Consider the following 13,966-nt stretch of genomic DNA (forward strand, 5'->3'; position numbering starts at 1 on the left):
TTTTTTTTTTTTTTTTTTTTTTTTTTTTTTTTTTTTTTTTTTTTTTTTTTTTTTAAATTTTTATTTTGTCAATATACACTGTATATGATTATTATGGCCCATCACCGACACCTCCCTCCCTCCTCCCTCTCTCCCCTCCCCCCCAAGAATGTCTTTTCCGTTTGCTTGTTGTAGTAACTTCATGAAAGTATAGTTGTTATATCTTCTTCCCCGCCCCCTAAACGTTTAACTTTTCTGCACCTTAGTTTCTTCATCTGTAAAATGGGATCAGTCTTCCTTCCTAGAGTGTTTATGAGGACAAACTGTGACCGTGTGACATGTCAAGCACCTTGCACCGGTGTTTCAAATATAGCTGGCATCTAGACAAGATGAAGCAACAGAGACTAATTTATCCTCACACCTAAAACAACCAAAAAAAATGACAAAATATGTGAAACAATGTTTTCAAGATATTGGGTATTAGACAATGAAGGGCTGACTGTGACCCCCAAGAGATGGGAAACAAACAAGGTGAGCACCACCCATGCCCCCAGCTTACTGCCTTGAGAAAGTTTCCAGGCTGTGATGCAGAGAGAACCCAAGTGGAACCTATTGGACTCCATGAGTTGCAGAGACAGAGCTGAGAGATTGAAGAGACCGAAGCATCTAGAGTTTGCCTCTTAGTATACTGAAGAGGAAAGAGCTGCACAGACAGAAAACTCCCTTGAGAATTCAACTGAGTACTTATCCCCACATGCATTTGAGGAAGCTACTCAGTCTGGGGCAAGAACCACTAGAAAGGATCAGAGGTAGGGAACAGTTCGCATCCTAACATAGGGCAGGGAATAGCACTTATTCCCACTGCCAGCACTTATTCCCAATGCCATGAGGCATTGGATACTGAAAGGTTTTCCCTCAATAGTGGGTAATAGTTAGCTCTGTTATGAGCACTCTGGAGCCACCTAATAAATCTTAAAAGCAAAATCTGTAAGAAGCAAACTCTTTCAAGGAACCTAACTTCATCCTAGAAAACTCAAGAATATTTATAGGAATACAAAAATATCCATCATGCAACCATTTAAAAATCACAATGTCTGGCGCTTAGTCAGAATTATCAGGAATGCAAAGAAGCAGGAAAATATGACCTATAATGAGAAAAATTGAACCCAGAAATGACACAGATTTTAGAATTAGCAGAAAAGGGTATTAGAACAGGTTTTATAACTGTATTCCATATATCCAAAAAGTTAAGTAGAGATAGGACAGATACTAAGAAAAAGATCCAAATCAAACTTTAAGAGATCAAACCTGTAATGTATGAGATGAAAAATACACTAGATGGTATTACCAGCAGATTAGACAGAGAAAGATGAATGAACACAAAGACATAGCAGTAGAAATTGAGAGTACTTCAAAAAATTCATGGGAAGACTCATTATCTTTTAATTATATTTTTCCATGATCTTTTTGAAGTACCCTCATATCCATATTAATTTTTTATTGGTGCTGTGACAAGTTACCACAAACTTAGTGGCTTAAACAACAGAAATTTATCTTATGGTTGTGTAGGTCAGAAGATTGACACAGGTTTCAGTGGACTTAAATTAGGGTATCAGTAGGGCTAAGTTTCCTTCTGGAGGCTCTAGGGAAGGATCCATTTTCTTGAACTTGCCAGCTTCTAGAGGCTGTTCTTCCTCCATCTTCAAGGCCAAAAAAGACAGATCAAGTATTTCTTACTTTGTATTACTTTACCCTTCTCCATAGTCACATTTCTAACTCCCCCTTCTGCATCCCTCTTTCCCTTTTAAAGACCCTCGTTATTACATTGGGCTGCCTGGATAATCTAGGATAATCTTTCAATCTTAAAGACAGCTGATTAGCAACTTTAATTTCATCTGCAACCTTAATTCTCCTTTGCTAAGTAACCTGCCTGTTCACAGGTTCTGGAGACGAGGATGTGGATTTCCTTGGGGAACCATTATTCTGCTACCACACTATCCAAAAATAAAGACTTTGAGAAAAAAAGGAATTTCACAAAAAATAAACAGAGCCTCAGTAAGCTATGGGATAACTTACAGTTGACTAACATAGGGGTCTTCAAAAAGTTCATGGAGAGCTGGCAGGTTAGTTCAGTTGGTTATAGCATGCTAATGTTAAAAAAAAAGAAGTTCATGGAAGGATTATATCTTTTCATTCTCTTTTTCCAAGAACTTTTTGAAGTGCCCTTGTACATGTCATTGAAATCCCAAAAATGGGGGTGGCGGAGGGGCAGGAAAACATTTGAAGTACTAATGGCCAAAAATGTGCCCAATTTTAAGAAAATTATAAACTCCAAATCTAAGAAGTACAATGAGTCCCAAGTACAAAAAACATGAAGAAAACTACACTGCAGCACATCATAATGAAATTACTCAAAAGCAGTGAAACAGAAAAATATATATATTACATGCAAAAATGAGGATGACATGGGGCCGGCCCGGTGGTGCACTGCTACAGTGCGCCGCTTGGGAAGCGTGGCGGCGCTCCCGCCGAGGGTTCGGATCCCACATGCAGACCCGTTCCCGCTCACTGGCTGAGCGAGGTGCGGACGCAACGCCGGTACGGGCGCGACACTGAGGGTTGCGATCCGTTGCCGGACACGAAAAAAGACAAAAAGGGGAAAAAAAAAAAAAAATGAGAATGACAGCAAATTCTTGTGAGAAACAAAGCAAGTAAGAAGACAGTGGAACAACATCGTTCAAGTAGTGAGAGAAAAACATTTTCAACCTCAAAGTCTTTTCCCAGTGAGTTTATCTTTCAAAAATGAAGGTGAAATAATGACTATTTTCCACAATTCAAAAGCTGAAAGAATTCACCAACAGATGCATATGATAAGAAATGTTAAAGGAAGACCTTCAGGCACAAGTAAAATAAAACCACATGGAAGTCCGTATCCATACAAAGGAATGAAGGACACCATGGTAACTACATGGGGAAATAGATGCTTTTTAATTATAATTTAAATATTTTCAAAAGATAGTGACTGTTGAAGTAAAAACAATAACAATGTATTATGGAGTATATAATGGTAAAATGTATGACAGCCATGGCTAAAAGCTTAGGAAAGGACAAATGGAAGTGTGCTCTTGTAAAGTCCTTATGCTATACATGAAGGGGTGTATTATCAGCTAAAGTAGACTGTGCTAAGCTAAAAATGTGGACCATACACCCTAAAGTAATCACTACAGCACAAAGAGAGAGACATATTTTTTTTACTAGTAAGCAAGCAAAGGAGATAGATTGGAATTATTAAAAAGTAATAGTAATTCAAAAGAAGACTGGAAACGAGAAAAAAGGCAGATGGGACAAATAGAAGACAGAAGACCACTTAAACCTAAGCATGCCCATAACCACATTATAAATAAAGCTTGTCATATTAGATAAAAAAGCAAGACCCAACTCTATGCCTGATAAGAAATGCACTTAAAATATAAAGATGCAAAAAAGTTAAAAGTAAAAGGACAGAAAAAGCTATACCATACTGACACTAATTAAAAGAAAGCTGGAAAGACTACCAGACAAAGATTTCAAAGCAAAGAATATTACTAGGGAATAAACAAGGTCATTTCATAATGATAAAGGAATCAATTCATCAAGAGCACATAATCCTAAATATTTATGCTCTCAAAAACTAAGCAAAAACTGATGGAAATGTAAGGAGAAATAGATAAATCTAAAGTTATAGCTGGGGATTTTAATGAAAATCTCTCAATAATTGTCAGAATAACTAGAGAGAAAGTCAGTAAGGATATTGAAGATTTGAACAAAACTATCAACTGACTAGACCTAATTGACATTTATAGAACATGCCATCAAACCACAGCAGAGCAATTTTTCTCAGTGTACATAGAACAGTTACCAGAATAGACCATACTCTCTGGGCCAAAAACAAGTTTCAATAAATTAAAAAGGATTCAGGTCATAGAACATATGTTCTATGACCACAATGGAATTAAATTAGAAATCAGTAAGAAAAAGATTTCTGGAAAGTCCCCCCAAATTTAGAAACTAACACTTCTAAATAACACATAGGTCAAAGAAGAAGTCAAAAAGGAAATCAGAAGGTATTTTGAACTGAATTAAAATGAAAACACAACATATCAAAATTTGGGGGATGCCCCTAAAGCACTAAACATTGTAGGAAACTAGGAAAAGACTAAATTAAATTCAAAGTAAGGAAAAGAAATAATAAAGATCATAGTAAAATCAATGAAACAAAACACAGGTTGGCAAACTACCACCTGTGGTATGGCTACCTGATTTGTAAATAAAGCTCTGCACAGACGCAGCCGTGCCCTTTCATTTACATATTATCTATGGCTGCTTTTGCACTACAGCAGCACCGTGGAATAGTTGTGTCAGAGACCATATAGCCTAAATACCTAAAATATTTGCCATCTAGCCCTTTTTAAAAGTTTGCTAACCAGAAACACAGTAGACCAAGTCTGTAAGATAAAAAGCTGTTTTTTTGAGATCAGTAAAATTGGTCAGTCTCTAGCAAGACTGACTAGGGACACAGATGACCAATATTAGGAGTGAGAGAGCTGACAGCTATAGATTCTTCAAATATTAAAAGAACAGTAAAGGAATATTTTGAACAACTTTATGCCAATACATTCAATAACTTAAAGGGACAAATTCCTTGAAAGACACAAACTACTAAAGTTTACTCAAGAAGAAATAGCTGTACATATGAAAGAAATTGAACTTGTTATTAAAAAGCTTCCTACAAAGAAAACTCCAGGCCTAGATGGCTGCACTGGTGAATTGTACCAAATATTTAGGAAAGAAATAATAGCAATCCTACACAAACTCTTCCAAAAAATTGAAAAGAAGGGTATACTTAACAGCTTCTGTGAGGCCACCGTTACCCCAATACCAAAGCCAGACAAAGACATTATAAGAAAAGAAAACTGCAGGCCAATATCCCTGATGCATATAGATGAAAAATTCCTGACAAAGTTTTAGCAAATCGAATTCAACAATATGTAAAAAGGATAGTATTTATCCCAGGAATGCAAGGTTGGTTTAACATTTGAAAATTCATCAATGCAATTCGTTATATCAACACACTAAGAAAATCATGCGATCATTTTAATAGATGCAGAAAAGGCATTTGACAAAATCCAATATCCATTCCTGAAAAAAACTCTCAGCAAACTAGGAATAGAAGAGAACTCCCTCAACCTGAGAAAGGACATCTACAGAAAACCTACTGCTGATGCACTTAATGGTGAAAAACTGAATGTTTTTGCCATAAGATCAGGAACAAGACAAGACGTCCACTCTCACCACTTCTATTCCACATTGTATTTGAGGCTGTAGTCAGTGCAATTATATGAGAGAAAAGAATAAAAGGCACCAGGTAGGAAAGGAAGAAATAAAACTGTCTTTATTTGCAGAGAGCATGACCAACTATGTAGGTCCACTGGCAAATTAGTGGAGAAAGGATTGACTTTTCAACAAATGGTGCTGGAACATCCCTATGCAGAAGAATGAGATTCCGTTTATACCTGGTACCTATATAAAAATTAACTCAGAACTAAATGTAAATCCTAAAATTATGACACTTCTAAAGGAAAACCTAGTAGAAAACTTATATGACCTTTGGTTAAGCAAAGATTTCTTAGGTACAACACCAGAAGTACACTCAATGAAAGAAAAAATAGATGAATTTGACTTTGCAAAATTAAAACTTCTGCTCTTGGAAACTCAGCATTAATAAAATGGGGGGGGGGGAGACATGGACTGGGAGAAATAGTTACAAAGCATATATCTGACAAAGAACTTGTAGTCAGAACATATAAGGAACTCGGGAAACCCAATAATGGAAAATAACCCATTTTAAAAAAGGACAAAAGGGGCTGGCTGGTTAGTCCAGTTGGTTAGAGCATGGTGTTAAAACACCAAGGTCAAGGGTTAAAAACCCAGTACAAGCCAGCCACCAAAAAAACAAACAGAAAATGGACAAAAGATTTGGACAGATATTTCACCAAAGATACACAGATGGCAATTAAGTACATAAAAAGATGTCCAACATCATCAGTCATTTGGAAAATGCAAGTTCACACAACGTTCTATCCTACACAGCTCTTAGAATGGCTCAGAGTACGAAGACTGAGCACGTCAAGTACTGGTGAGGACGTGGGGCACTGGGACTCTCATGCGCTGCTGGTGGGAATGCGAAATGGTGCGATCACTCTGGAAAACAGTTTCTGGCCGTTTCCTAAAAAGACATACATATGTTAAGATATTTATATAAATAAACATACACACATAAAGAAAGAAATGAAAAGTTAAACATACAGGCTCAGAGCACCATGGGACAGGACCCTGGGCAGGGGCACAGCTGGGCACGAGGGCATCTGCCAACCTCTGGGCAGTGCGGATCCAAGTTGGTGGGGCCTGAAGCTTAAGTGACATGGGTGGGCCTCTTTAGAAAAAAGAATTTAAAAATGAGAAAATCAAGATTAGGGACTTATTTATTTAGAACAAATAAGGAACAACACATTCCCGGAGTGATGGAGCCAGGTCCCTTTCTTCCAAGTTGTTTTGAGACACCATTCCAGAAAAGCTTACGTAGAATAGCTTCCTGGTGGAAGCTTCTCCTCCACGCCTGGGACACTCAGCCTTTCCAGCCCTCATAGCCCAAGTGGTGTGTGAAGACACTGTCCCTGGGGCTGAGCCTCTCCCATGTGGCAGCCTCAGTGGCAATGCCTGCACCCTTGTGAATGACCACAGTAGGTGACTGAGCTGCCTCTGGGGCTTCAGGCTGTGCTGTCTCGGCCTCAAGCTCCCTCCTCCCCACCCCCACGGCTCTGCTGCCCAGTGACTGTGAGCCCAGGTGGGCAGGCTCGTCTGTGCAGCGAAGGGCTCCGGACGGCATCCCAGGGCACTGACAGTGTCATCCCCTTGCTGTCCACCTCCTGATCCCCGAGGCCCGTGGGCCTCTCCAACCTGCCTTCCCAGTCCCCAGCCCCGAGGCCTTGCCCTGTGATCCAGCCCCCAGAGCAGCCTCCTCAGCTCCCCCGGTCCTCAGCTGAGGTGGGTACGAGCCCAGCTCCAAGACCTTGAATCCTTGGCCCAACCACTTAGCTGTGTGAGTGCAGGCAAGATACTTAGCCATGCTGTGCCTCAGTTTCCTCATCTGTAAACTGCAGATGGTGACAATACCTCCCTCACAGAGTCATTGTGAAGAATAAAGAGCCCTTGGAGGGCAGGTGTGTGTGTGTCAGCTTTGTTCACCAGAAGAGTTCCCAGCGCCCTGAGTGCCCCGTAAGCACTTGCTCCTGACTGTTCACTGTCCCTGGGCTGCGGACCTCCCACCCCTGGGACTCACACTCCAGCAGCAGACGGTCCTGGTTATGGTCTGAGGCTGTGGGCCCTGGGCGAGTAATAGTGAATTACGTTTTAAGGGTTGTGGGTGGTAGGGTGCATAAAGAAGCTCGTTCTTGATAACCTCTCAAATTGCCTATAAAGTTAAGTATAAATGGTTGTATGTACATCCCAAAGATTAATTCATTTAGACATGAAAACTTGGGAACACCTAGAGCTACCATTGGGTAGAATCAGCTCATGAACAGCTGTCTGGGTTTACGCATCCTCCTGCCTTTAAGTATTGATCCGCATCCAGCTGTGAGCGGGGACAGGTGGAGAATTCTGGAGCACTGTGCTCCATCTTCGTTTGATATCCAGCCTCTGTAACATTACTACACACGGAGAATTGGGTCTCATCTTCAGGATGGGAGGGGAAGCTGTAATGTCAGAGCCGGAGTTAAAAACACTTAGTAACCTGGAACTGTGTGATGAAGGTGGGAAGAGTTGATTCGAAACTAAACACGTGGCAAAGCTGCCCCCGGGGTACTGAACTTCTCTGGCCTGGCCTGAAATCTGCACGCTTTCTTTCTGATAGTGGCCTGGGATGCTTTTAATGATTTCTCTTTTGAAACAGAAAAATAACAAAGTGAGACTAAGGGAGAAAAAAAACAGAAAGGGCCCCAAATAAGATGGGTGAGGTGCTAAAGGGACGGACTGCAAAATTGAACCATGTGCTCAGCTGTGGCCAGGAGCACAGCACAGGGAGTGATGCCAACCAGAGCTGGGGCTGGTGGGCGGGGACCCTGCCTAAGCCTGTGTCTCCCTGTCTTGCAGGTGGTGCCGGGGAGCGGGAGAAGGTGGCGGCCAACCCCGAGGCGCTCCTGCTCATGGCCAGCTCCCAGCGTGACATGGAAGACTGGGTACAGGCCATCCGCCGGGTCATCTGGGCCCCGCTTGGCGGAGGTACTGCCCGTAGCTCGCATGCCCACCCTCTAGAGCCCTTGCCTGCAGGTAATCACGCCCCTCCACCCTGAGCCCACAAGGCCTTTCTTGCTGGAACTTGCTGGCTGCGTCTTGGGCAGCTTATGGCTCCCTGGCCCTTGTGTGGCCGGCCCTCAAGAGTCACCCCCACTGGTGTCCCAGGCAGGCCCTGGCATGGGAAATCAGGTGCATGTTTCAGAAACATGCCTTCCTCCAGCCAGAGTCCTGTGGCTTTTGTGTACATGTCTCCCTGCATCCAGACCCCTGCTGGATGCCGGATGGGCCGGAGTGGGCCGTGTGTGCTCAGTTCATATTGGATGCCTGGGTGCTGCTGCTTTCCTCTCTGCCAGGCCTGGCTGCAGCCATTCGGGGAACCCCACTCTGTCCCCAGACCCATGCCCTGTCCCTGGTCTGAAAGCAACAGTCGCCGTTGCCATTCACTCACTTCCTCTTCTGTTCACAAACATTCACTGGATGCCTGGAAGGCACCAGGTTCTACTCCAGACGCTAGGAACTCGGTGGTGAACAGGACAGGCCATGCCTCCACTCTCCCCTCCCTGCATTCTCTGTGGGAGACAGGTGTAGACATGTACCCACATCTCGTGACGTCCAGTGGTGAGACATGCAGCAGGCACAGCACAGCTCGGTGAGAGGCAGAGCAGGTGTTGCTAGGCGGAGCAGCCCAGCAGGCCTGATGAAGTGACCAGGAGAGCCAGGGGCATGCTGGGGAAGAGGTTCAGCAGGGGACGGCACGTGCAAAGGCCCTGAGGTAGGAATGAGCTGTAGAACGCAAGGCCAGTGGTTCTGAGGGAGTGGAGACGGGGAAAGTGGGAGGGAGGTGAGAGAGGTCACCGGGGCCTTGGAGCCATGGTGGGGATTTCAGACTTTGTTCTAAATGCAGTGGGGCACCAGGGAGGGCTCTCAGCGGGAGACAGCCAGGACCTGGTTTGGATTTATAAAGAGAGCCCTCTGGCCACCATGTGAGGAGTGGACCACAGAGAAACAAGGATGGACACAGCTGGCTGGGACAGTCAGGGGACAGACCCACTGGGGTAGGAGTGGAGAAGACGGTGCAGAGTGGTCAGCTGCAGATGTATTCTGAACGGGGTGCTGCCAGGTGTTACCCACGGGCTGGACGTGGGGTGTGAGAGAAAGGACAGGTGACTGCCAGCCATGCGGTTGCTTTCTCTATAGGTTGGTGTCCGTATGAAGTCATCATGAAAAGAGTTTTCAGGTGGGATCACCATGCCAGGGGGTGGGGCCACCAACTCGCTGCTGAATGTGGAGACCAGGGGCCTTCCGGCCGGCCAGGTTCTGACCACATGAGCCATGATGTCCTCTCTCTCTCTGCACTGTTTGATTGGCACCCAGTCCAGGCAGGAACAGACCCGGATCTCTGGGGGCTCAGAGCCCATCTCAGATCTGGCAGTCCCCATAGGCTGCACCTTCCTCCGCTCCTCGCCATCTCTCCTCTCCATCGCTGGCCATGGACACCTGACCACTCTGAATCCCTCACGTAGAAGCGCCACTATAACACTGAAAGTTAGAGTCGTTCTCCTGGGCTGTGCAAATGTCATCACACTGTCAGCGTGGCTTCCCTGACCCCTGAGGATTGCAGCAAATTTGACCTGCGGCTCGTCTTAAAGGCCTGGGAAGACCGGAGCCCACCAAGATTTCCACCATCCCCCAAGGGCTTCCTTTGGTGCAAGGTGTGGAAGTGAATGGGTGGAGCAGAATAGAGCCCAGAAGTGGACCCCCATGTAGCTGGACTTTGGCTTATGACAGGGGGCCCCTTTGAGCACCAGAGAAAGGAGAACGTCCTCATGATCTTGGGGCAGAGAAAGATTTTTTAAATGAGTTACAAAAGCACTAATCTTCTAGGAAAAGGTCGGTAAATTGCACTACATAAAATGGAGAACATCTGTTCTTTAAAGGGTAGATTAAGAGATGAAAAGAGGAGCTATAGATTAGGAGAAGGTGTTTGCAACACATATGACTGTCAAGCGACTCACTCCCCAAGCTCCTAAAAATCAGTGAGGCAGAGACAGACAAGCCAGTAGAAACATGGGCAAGAGACCTGAACAGAAGAAATCCTCACGACCAGTGAACATACACGACATCGGTCTTCAGGGAAATGTAAATTAAACTACAACATCATGAAACTTCTTCTCACCCAGCAGAATGACTGAACGGAAAAGACAGATGGTTCCAAGTGGTGACCAGGATAGAGAGCTAAGCACCTTGCATATATTGCTAGGGAAATTGTTGGCAGTATCTGCTAAGGTCAGTGGTGTGCACACCTGTGTCCCAGGTAGAAATGCGTGCACAGGTATGCCAGGAGGCTTGGCCACATCGGATGCTCACAGCAGCCTTATTTATGGTAAACCTGACACTAACCCAAATGCCCAGCAACAACACAACGGATAAATAACTGATTCATTTTTACAGTGGGAACTTCACAGCAATGAGGATGAATCAACTACAGCTCCACCCAACAGTGTGAGTGAATCTTAGAACAATGTGGAACAAAGAAGCCAAACTAATGAAGAAGTAACACCCCGTATGATTCCATTTATATCGCATTAATAGATACGGTGAACATAGACTATGTTATTTGTGGGTAGATAGGCAGCAAAAATATAAAGAAAGGAAAGAGATGAATGCCACAAAAGTCAGGATAGTAGGGAGAAGGGAAGAGATTAAGATGGTGTGGGGAGGGCATACAGTTTCTGGAATGTTCTCTAGCTTGACTTGGGCAGTAGTTACACAGGTGTACATTTTTCAATAACATGTTAATCTGCACATTTATGCTTCAAGTACTTTTCTGGATGTGCACATGTTTCACTATATAAAAGATCAAACAATAAAGAAAGAAGAGACACTAAGGGTTTTAAAGAGAGCCAGCTGGGGAGCAGCTCTGAGAAATCAAGGCAGGTGTCCTGACTGCAAAGGCCCGGCTTAAGTGGCCTGTCCAAGAGCAGCGGGCCTGGCTGCCCCTGCGTGCGTCCATCTCCGTCTCCTGCTCGCTCACAATAGGGACCACTGGCACAGCCCATGCGGAGCCCAGGCTCGCCCCTCCTCCAGGCCCCACGCTTTTCCTGGAGTTAGTGATACGGGACATGTCTGGGCAAGCGTGCTGCTCCCAGGTGGGCTCAGTCAGCCCCCGAGGGTTTCCTGGCAAAGGTATTATTAGCCCCGGTCCCCTGGGAAGGAGGCTTAGTGCGTCCATCTCCGTCTCCTGCTCGCTCACAATAGGGACCACTGGCACAGCCCATGCGGAGCCCAGGCTCTCCCCTCCTCCAGGCCCCACGCTTTTCCTGGAGTTAGTGATACGGGACATGTCTGGGCAAGCGTGCTGCTCCCAGGTGGGCTCAGCCAGCCCCCGAGGGTTTCCTGGCAAAGGTATTATTAGCCCCGGTCCCCTGGGAAGGAGGCTTAGAGGATCAGTCCTTCTTTGGCTGTTTCGTAACGGAGGCTTCGAGCCCTTTCAAGCGTGTTTGTCCTGGCAGCGAGCGGCTCCCTCTGGCAGGCTGGAACAGGCAGTGTGCCTGCTGCCAACAGGGAGAGCCCACCGTCCCACAGAGAAGCCAGCTGGCCAGTGGTCAGGAGAGCCTGTCACTGCAGATGGCGTGGCCCCAACTGCAGTGCCCCTTGCCTGGGCTGGGCATCCAGCCGTCCATTCTGCCGGTCTGTCACTCGCTCGAGAATACGTTCTAGGGACTGGGCAGATAGCAGAGAGCGAGATGCACCAGCCCCTGCCCTTGAGGTTCTGGCGGAGGAGGTGGATGACATGCAAGCTGAGTAACCCATGGTGGGCTAGATGGTGGTGGGTGCAGCAGAGGCAGAGGGGGTGGGCAGGGCAAGCGGGAGTGATGGGGGTGCCTGAGTGAAGGAGTTGAAGGGAGTGACAGCACAGCCAGAGGCGGGGTGTCTACACTGGAGGAGCAGCCAGGAGGCCAGAGCGGCCGGAGCAGAGTGGGCTCAGGAGAGCCTGTCACTGCAGATGGTGTGGCCGCAACTGCAGTGCCCCTTGCCTGGGCTGGGCATCCATCCGTCCATTCAGCCGGTCTGTCACTCGCTCGAGAATACGTTCTAGGGACTGGGCAGATAGCAGAGAGCGAGATGCACCAGCCCCCGCCCTCGAGGTTCTGGCGGAGGAGGTGGATGACATGCAAGCTGAGTAACCCATGGTGGGCTAGATGGTGGTGGGTGCAGCAGAGGCAGAGGGGGTGGGCAGGGCAAGCGGGAGTGATGGGGGTGCCTGAGTGAAGGAGTTGAAGGGAGTGACAGCACAGCCAGAGGCGGGGTGTCTACACTGGAGGAGCAGCCAGGAGGCCAGAGCGGCCGGAGCAGAGTGGGCAAAGGGGAGAGGGGGAGAGCGGCCCGAGAGGGAGTGGCACCCCATGCCTGTGAACCAAGAAGTGGCAGAGGGTGACTCAGGTCTAACAGGACCCCTCTGGCTGCCCTGCTGAGAACAGATGAAAGGGAGCCAAGGTGGAAACAGCAAGACCAGTCAGGAGCCCCTTCCACAAAGATGCAGGGGAGAGGCGGGCACAGTCCAGCTCAAGATGGTGGCCGTGATGAGACGTAACTGAATTCTTGATTTAATTTGAAAGAAATGCCAGTAGTATTTCCCTGCGGGTATAGATGAGAGGGGCAAGAGAATGAATGAGAGACGTTAAGGTAATTCTGGGGTGTTTTGATTTCTGCAACTGAAGGATGCGTTAGCCACAAACGGAGAGAGAACAGTCACAGGAGTTGCAATTGTTTGGAAGGAAGATTGGAGCCTGGTTTGTGATATCTAGCAGATGCTCATGTTTAGATGTCAAGTGGGCAGTTAGATATGAAAGTCTAGAGATCAGGAGAGAGTTCTGCACTGGAGAGAGAATTTGGGGGCCGTTGGGACATGGATGGAATTTGAAACCATGAGGCTGGATGAGACACCATGGAGCAGGTGTGTAGGGACAGGGCTGAGCCCTGAGCTACCCCAGGTGAGAAGTCATGGAGTGGAGGAGGAGCCAGCAGAGGGAGCCAGGAGCAGCAGGGTTTCTGAGCCAAGGGGAGAGAGTGTTCTAGAAGAGGAGGAGCAATGATCAACTATGGCAAGTGCTGCTGCTAGATCAACCAGAGGGGGACTAATGCCCATAGTTCACTGGTGACTTGAACAGGGTGGCTTTGGTGGAGTGCTGGGGCATAGCCCAATAACAGTGGGTGTGAGGAAGGATAAAAGCAGGACTGGCCTGTGAGCGTGGCCCACTCTTTCAAGAAGCTTGCTGTAAAGGGAAAGAGAGAAATGGGATGGTAGCTGGAGGGAGAAATTGGGTTACGAGGGGGTTTTTTTTATTTTTTTAAATTGGAAGACAAAACAGCATTGCAAAAGATTGACGGTGCAGGAGAGAGGGTTATTGCTGGACCACCAATGTTTCTTACGGATATAGATGCCGAAAGCATCAACAAAATACTAGCACATTGAATCCAGCAGTGTAAAAAAGGACTACAAACCATGACCAAAAGAAATTTATCCCAGGAATGCGAGGGTAGTTTAACATCTGAAAATGAATTAACATGATACATCAATAGAATAAAAGTCAAAAAACACAATCATCTCGGTAGACTCAGAAAAAGTTTTTGATAAGGGCCGGCCCGGTGG

The 13,966-nt window shown here is 46.2% G+C and overlaps 1 protein-coding gene across 2 annotated transcripts in view; it reads left to right on the forward strand.

Annotated features, from left to right (window-relative positions):
• The first annotated feature begins 8,169 nt into the window (after positions 1-8,169).
• The window catches only part of ARHGAP22 (Rho GTPase activating protein 22), a 36,396-nt gene continuing 30,599 nt past the window's right edge, over positions 8,170-13,966 (forward strand). Inside the window, exon 1 of one of the 2 annotated variants that reach the window (XM_008566633.1) lies at positions 8,170-8,346. In XM_008566633.1, the coding sequence (XP_008564855.1) occupies positions 8,223-8,346 (124 nt within the window). In that variant the 5' untranslated portion in view covers positions 8,170-8,222. The remainder of the gene's footprint in view (positions 8,347-13,966) is intronic. The other variant, XM_008566634.1, reaches the window with a different exon arrangement.

Source organism: Galeopterus variegatus, unplaced genomic scaffold, assembly GCF_000696425.1.
Source record: "Galeopterus variegatus unplaced genomic scaffold, G_variegatus-3.0.2 Scaffold258, whole genome shotgun sequence".
In the NCBI taxonomy this organism is placed as follows: domain Eukaryota; kingdom Metazoa; phylum Chordata; class Mammalia; order Dermoptera; family Cynocephalidae; genus Galeopterus; species Galeopterus variegatus.